Here is a 7,504-nt window from a genome sequence, read left to right as displayed (position 1 = left end):
ATATTATCTATAGATATAATTTTTGTATAATTTTTAATATTATATATGTTATTGGCTCTCTAGAATAATATTTCTGGATCTGTCCCTGCTATCATCCACCTCTCTTCTTCTTCATTGTTGTTGCCACCATTACCGAGAGTCTTTGATTATGCCAAAATGGCATCGTGTTTTCGACACTACCACCATCAATTTCGGAAACGGCTTCACGCGCCGCATCCAGGTCCTCCACGGCCCAAGTGGTTGTGGTGCTGGTAAAACGAGACACTACAAAGCTTGGTTTGTGAGGGCGGGAGGGTTAGGATGGTCCCTGACAGGATCCAGATGGTGAAGGATGGGGAGGCATTGGCGGACGTTATGGGAAGGAGAGAGGATGAGGAGCTTCCTGCTTTCCAAAACGGTGCGTTTGAGGTTGATGGCGGTAATAGTGTTGGAGCGGTGGAGAGAAAGACGCTGATGGATCAAGAGTTCTTGGATCGGTATGTGCCTGTGGGTGGAATCCAAAGGCATATTATGAGGAATTTGATTAGTAAGATTCGAGTTGTTAGAGAGAATGATCTTGCTTGTGATGAGGCGAAAATTATGATTATTGCTAATTTAAACATAATTGGATTGAGATAAATTGAGTTCATACATGATTCGTGATAATAGCGCACATTAACGTAGTAGTTTGTTTAATTACTGTTAATTTTGGTTTTTACGGCGTGTTAATGAATTTGGTCATCAGCAACGATTTCAACATTGTTGTTGTTGAAGCCTTATTGTTGTTAAAGAAAAAAAACAAAAATGTTGAAGAGAGGAGGAGGAAGAAAAGGGAGAAGAGGAAGAAGAAGACATTATGGTAAATGTGCATTTTTTTTAAAGACCTAATTATTACAGAAATCTAATTACAAACTTTTAAAGTGTAAGAACTAATTTATAATTTCAGCAAAATATAAGAATTAATTATATAATTTAACCTTTAAATAACAACTAATAAAGATTTAATTATAAATTTTTATCTAATATAAGAGGTTAATTATAATTTTTTAAACCCTAAAAACTTAATTAAAAATTTTATCAAATTATAAAGATTAATAAAATAATTAAATTTTATTATTGTTGTTCCAGTTGTTTGTTGATGGATCACCTTTTTTTCTCAAGCATAATGAAACCATTACTCCCGCAAGCCTTGTAATTTATTTGGTAATTGGTATATACGTCTTCACAAATTGATAAAAAAAAATCAATTGGACCCAAGTAAAACGGGACTGGGGTCTGGAGACCTTTCATTAGTATGGGGGGTGTCGGAAACAGAACCAAAGCTGACAAAATTGAGAGGACTATTTCCGCAGAGTTAGCACACTCCCTCAAACTTAGACAACAGCGAAAGTGCGAATCACTAAAATGTTGTCATCCTCAACCTCAAGGATCACTTTCATTTCTAGGTATTCTCTTCTCCAAATCCCTAATTTTGTTTCCTTCCCTTCCTCTTCATCCCTTCACTCTCATTCTGAGCCCCCATCCCTTCGTGAAGTTCATGAAGCTGTTGATTCCTTCACTTGCATGCTCTCTGTGCGTCGTACTCCTCCCATCATCCAATTTAACAAGATTTTGGGATCCCTTTCCAAGACGAAGCATTTCCACGCCGCCGTTTCCCTTTTTCAGCAATTGCAAGCCAGAGGAATCGCGCCCAGCATAGTTACTTTGAGCATCTTAATCAATTGTTGTTTCGGCATGGGTCGTATGACGCTTGCTTTCTCTGTATTGGCCAAAATTTTCAGGATGGATTTTCAACCTGATACGGTAACTATGACAACAATCCTGAAAGGTCTCTGTCTCTGCGGTAGTGTTGAAAAAGCAGTGCACTTTCATGACAGAGTGCTGGCTCATGGATTTCACTTCGACCAAGTCACTTATGGGACCTTGATCAATGGGCTCTGTAAGACCGGACACACATCAGCTGCTATTCAAGTGTTGAGAAAGATCCCACGGTATGGCATTGCTCCTGATGTCTTCATGTACAGCGCAATTATTGATAGCCTCTGCAAGGATACACTTGTAAGTCAGGCTTTTCATTTATTCTCTGAAATGCTTGCTAAGGGAATTTCTCCCGATGTTATCACCTACAACACTCTCATTTATGGATTGTGCCTTGCTGATCAACTCAAGGAAGCCGTTCATTTGCTAAATGATATGATTCTCATAAACGTTACTCCAAATGTTCGTACCTATAATACTTTGATTGATGGGCTATGCAAGGAAGGAAAGATCAAAGATGCTAAGAGTGTATTGGCTGTAATGGCAAAACATGGTGTGAAACCAAATGTGGTTACTTATACCAGCTTAATGGATGGTTATTGTTTGGTTAATCAGGTAAATAAGGCAAAATATATATTCAACACAATGACCCAAATTAGAGTGTCACCCAATGTTCAAAGTTACAGTATCATGATTAATGGCTTCTGCAAAAGTAAAATGGTCGATGAAGCCTTGAATCTCTTTGAAGAAATGCGTAGCAAGAACTTGGTTCCAGACACGGTAACTTACAACACTCTTTTTGATGGCTTGAGCAAATCAAAGAGAATCTCCCGTGCTTTGGAGCTTCTTGTCGAGATGCATGATAGAGGTCAACCCGCTGATGTAGTCACTTACAATTCATTGTTGGATGGGATGTTCAAAAACCAACAACCTAACGAGGCATTTATGTTATTCAATCAAATGAAAGAGTGTGCCATTGATACAGATATATTCACTTACAATATACTTATAGATGGCCTATGCAAAGGTGGAAGACTTATAGATGCAAAAGAGATTTTTCAAGATCTTTCCGTTAAAGGCTATCCGTAACTTTGTAGGTACATATATATATATATATATATCAAACTAATTCCTATGACTGTTTTATCATAAGCAACCGTGAGCTATTGTTTATTTGATTGAATCCTCTGGGAATTGTTGTAAAAGCAAATTTAAGTAGGTAATAAGGATTTATTCTCAGGCTATATAGTTTTCACTTCCATCTCAAAAATAAACCCACCTTCTAAAATGCATGTCCCCTTTTTTCATCAACCTAAGCAACATCGAGTCAAGGTTAATATGGTTCATTTATCTCAAAATTTTTGGCCATTTTCTTAATTAATGCTACTCAGTTGTATTGCTTGGAAATTGCTTCTGTTGAAAATATGTACATTATGAAGTATTTTTTCGGAGAATGTTTTTCTGTTAATTCTTAGATAAATTACCTCGTTATTTCTTGTGTAGACATTATTCTATTGTCTCTTTTTATTAGTATTTTGAAAAAAGTTACTAGCTTGGAGTTTTGTTTTGTGGTGTTTGAGATGGGAGTGTTAAAACTTAAAAGTGAAACAATATAGAATTCTTTGGAATTGCAGTTGATTTTATTTGGTAAATTTATTTGCATAATTATTGCATTTATTTATTTATTATTTATTTTCAATTAGATGTTGGACTATGATATAGCTTTATTGCTGAATATTTCATATTTATGAAACTGATTTTTATCTTGTATTGGTGGTTGACTTAGGTTGAGGCTTGACATGGCTTTCATCCTTGTTTTTTTTTTCTCAAAGGTAGAATTTCATTTCCTGAAAATTAGGATTTGGGTCCACGATGGACCACTTACAAGACTAAAAGAGAGATTTCCCAACGAAACTTATCTAAATCAGGAAACAACATTGAAAGGGAAGGAAAGAGTAAAGTGAAAACTTCTTCTTCAGACATTTCTAATCTTCTTCGCATTCCTCAGTCGAGCAAGCACGCTTGGAACTCTGATTCACTCCTTCTGGCTCGTTCAAGGACACAAGCCTCATCGAACTCTTCACCGTCAAACATGAATCTGTTGCGAGCCTTCTATATCTCCCACATCAGGTTTGCAGCTTCTCTCAATTTCTTCACGCCATTTCTGCTTCTTTTCAACTTCTCAGTTAACTCCATCCACCGTTGCCATACTTCTTGGTCCGTTTGACTTCCAGGGACTCCAATTTTGGATCTGAGCCAAGTGGACCATGACTGACCACAGCTAATTATGCAGTGTTGGACTGTTTCTTCCATCGCGGTACATCTTCGACAGGTTGGGGGTATTGTTCTGATTCTTCCATGGAGTTGTTGGTTCACTGGCAATGCATTACTTTCCAGAGGAAGATTCTTATTTTCGGTTGCACTTTCAGGTCCCAAATAGAAGTCCAGAGCTTCTTCTGCTGGCAGTGGAGTGGCATCAGCTCGAGTGGAGGGTGGTAGAACTAGTGTGCCAGTAAATATCCTGAAGCCACGGTGTAGCAACCCTTTTTCTCCCTTGGCCAGGTAACTGAATCATCCCCTTCCCCAATTTCAGTTTGTAAAATATTCTGTGCAATATCTGTACTGAATTGTTCTGCAATGAGCTGTTGGTTCCGTTGCTTGTTTTCGTTTAGGAGTTGATTAACCCAAATTAGTTGTGAGTTAGTAGGAATTAACATCTGAGTAGATAATGCTTGTTGATTTTTGATCCAAGAGTCCTCCATTTACATATGGGTAAATACCAATCTACCATGTTATATGTATAAATTTAACTGGCTACACAATAATCCAAACTATGTTGAAGCTCTCTAGTGTGAATTTTCCTTTATACTTTGATTTGTATTTGGCCCCTTTGGAATCAATTGTGAGACACTAGAGTTCTTCTCAACTAATTTGGTTTCTAGTTGAACCCATACTCACTAGATTTTAAACTTCAAAAATCACTTCATCTCAAACGGATGAAATATTGCTGTTGCTATAAACTTTGCAAAGCCAATCTTTGCATTATAATTTGGTTCTTCATTTATATACTTCCATTCTAACTTTGTGTGGTGCGTGCTGCATAAAACAGTTTTAGACTTAAGCAAACAGTACTCCAAATAAACATTTGATACTGCAAACGGAATAATTTTGCTTTATGGTGTAATTCGTTTTGGATATTGCAAGTTCATCAAGAACAAGATGGCTCTGTCATCAAGAGTTGTTTGAGACTCTACAGAAAGGGAAAGTTTTAATATAGTTAACCAATTCTTTGTTCATTTTCACTGACATACAAAATGGGAGCTCAAGTTGAATAGTATTTTTTATTTTTTATTTTTTATTTTTTATTTTTTTCAGTTTTCGTTATGCAATCTACAATGCAGTTCTTTTCAGGTTTTACCATTTGTAGGCATAGGTAATTTAACTTTTGTTATGTCATTAAAAAGTTGCGATTCTACCTTGGATCAGAAGGAAAAATGGTTAACTATATTAAAACTTTTGGTGCTGCGGTGCTGGTAATTGTTGGCGCTATAAATTGTGACCACTAGTATATTTTTTATGTAGTATTTATTAGGGCAATTTACATAAATAAAATAAATGAGAGAAAATGTTACGCAAATACAGCAATAGAAAAAACCAGACACAAATGCGACAAACCTCATTATATGTAATCCGCGACACTCTAACTCAGATTCCATTTACACGTAATCCGCTACACCCTCTCGCGGATTACGTTCAGAAGCAAAATCACGTTAACCGCTACACCCTGTAGCAGTTTATGAAGAGAGAGGCCCAAAGTGTATTCCGCGAGACCCTGTAGCGGATTATGAAGGAGTTGGCTCACTGTATAAACTGCGATACCCTATAGCGGTTTCTTCACAATATGGCTGCCTGAAAAATGGCTATGTGTGTGTTTGGCAAACAGGTTGGCGAAAAGAGAAGTGATTCCACTTCTAAACACACGTTCACGCGAAGCTAAAATTTGTTGCTTCTACGTTCATGTTCATGGTGGCTGGTTTAGATGAGAAATTTTGTTCATATAATATTGGATTAAGTACTGAAATCGTCCCTAAGGTCTGGGGTGAAAATCAAAATCGTCCCCGACCTTTTTTTGTTATTAAAATCATCCTCAACGTTACAAAACGTTATAAAATCATCATTTTTCACTTCAATTTTATTTTTTTTACCATATTACCCTTCATTATTAATAAAAATAATTAAAAATAATATTAAAAAATTAAAACCCCCTCAGCCCACTCCCTCACCCCCCACCCCTCACCTCCCTCAAAGAACAAGAACAAGGCTAACAACAATAACAACAATCACCATGGCGCAAACGGCAAAGACACGGTGCTTATAACGCCGGTGCCAAGGTTCCCGGACAAGAGCGACGACACGGCAGAGATGAAGATCTGCCTCTCGAAGGTGTACAAGGCGGAGAAGGTTGAGCTGAGCGAGGACCGAATGGTGGCAAGGAGCACGAAGGGTTACAGAATGGTGAGGCCAACGAGAGGGGTGGTTGAAGGAGCGTGGTACTTCGAAATTAGGGTTTTAAATTTGGGAGAAACAGGGCACACACGGATGGGGTGGTCCACTGAAAAAGGTGACTTGCAGGCACCGGTTGGTTACAATGGGAATAGTTTTGGGTACAGGGATATTGATGGGAGTAAGGTGCATAAGGCTCTGAGGGAGAAGATTTTTCTTCTCGCCGCCGCCGCCGTCGCGTGGTCATCGGGAGGGGGACCCCGCCGGCGCTGCTTCTTCTTCTGTGACTGCCTTTGCTTCTTCTTCTGTGACTGCCTCTGCTTCTTCCTCTGCTCTGCTTGAACATCTGCTTCTGAAATTGTAACTTGATGATTATTGAACTTTTGGATCTGAAAACTGAAATTGTAGTTGATGATTATTGAATTATTGTTTATTGAAATCGATGTGATTATTGAAATTGTTATGCTTCTTCTGTCTCTGATTTTTTTGTTGATTTATTTTGTTTTGTGAATGTTGCTGTTAATTTGTTTTGTTATGAGTAATGAATGGCTATGGTGGCAGTGGTGATGGTGGTGAGAAAAGGGAGATGGAGGAGGTGGAAGGGGATTGGGGAAGAGTGAGAAGAGGAAGGGGATTGGGGAAGAGTAAGAAGAGGAAGGGGACATTGTCTCTAAAACAAAATAAATATAATCCAAAATACTCAATTTTCATCTTCATTCTCTTGTAAGTTGGGTTGGGGGAAGTTGGGTTTTGGTAAAAAAAATTGTAAAAATACCCCTTGCTAAAAAAATTCTAAGCCAGGCGGGGAAGCCCGCCCCGCTCCGCCAAAGCCCGCGGTTTAAGCGGTGCGGGTTAGGCGGGCTTTTACTATTTGGCGGTCCCAATTTTCCAGCCCAACCCGCCTTTTTCGGCGGGTTACGCGGACCGACCCGGCGGGTTTAGGCCCGTTTGCCACCCATAGGTGAGGGAGTGAGGGAGTTACGGAAGGGGAAGGGGGGAGTTTGTTTTAATTTTTTAATATTATTTTTATTAATAATGAAGGGTAATATGATAAAAAAAAAATAAAATTGAAGTGGAAAAGGATAATTTTGTAACGTTTTGTAACGTTGAGGATGATTTTAATAACAAAAAAAGGTCGGAGACGATTTTGATTTTCACCCAGACCTTAGGGACGATTTCAGTACTTCACCCTATAATATTTGTTGTTGGATTATGAAAATTTTATTCTTTCTTATTTGAATGAGTTTTTTTTTTCTATTTTTTG

At 38.1% G+C, this 7,504-nt stretch overlaps 2 protein-coding genes across 4 annotated transcripts in view; both read left to right on the top strand.

The window, feature by feature from the left end:
• LOC107644150 (serine/threonine-protein kinase EDR1) overlaps nt 1-7,504 on the top strand; it is a 129,025-nt gene that overhangs the window by 10,392 nt on the left and 111,129 nt on the right. The gene's annotated exons all lie outside the window — the stretch shown is intronic.
• LOC107641121 (putative pentatricopeptide repeat-containing protein At1g12700, mitochondrial) lies at nt 1,259-2,826 on the top strand. The gene is made up of 2 exons (XM_021103447.1): nt 1,259-1,424; nt 1,514-2,826. The coding sequence occupies exons 1-2, from the start codon at nt 1,274-1,276 to the stop codon at nt 2,824-2,826; spliced, it is 1,464 nt and encodes a 487-aa protein (XP_020959106.1). The 5' UTR covers nt 1,259-1,273.

The sequence above is a fragment of the Arachis ipaensis genome, chromosome B05, assembly GCF_000816755.2.
Source record: "Arachis ipaensis cultivar K30076 chromosome B05, Araip1.1, whole genome shotgun sequence".
NCBI lineage: Eukaryota > Viridiplantae > Streptophyta > Magnoliopsida > Fabales > Fabaceae > Arachis > Arachis ipaensis.
This window is presented reverse-complemented; position numbering and strand designations above follow the sequence as displayed.

Excerpts from the sequence above, each read along its gene's own strand:
- LOC107641121 (XM_021103447.1), top strand. The coding sequence starts at position 1,274 with ATGGGGGGTGTCGGAAACAGAACCAAAGCTGACAAAATTGAGAGGACT. Across the intron at positions 1,425-1,513 it reads AGGATCACTTTCATTTCTAG|TTCATGAAGCTGTTGATTCC; the intron begins GTATTCTCTTCT and ends CCCTTCGTGAAG.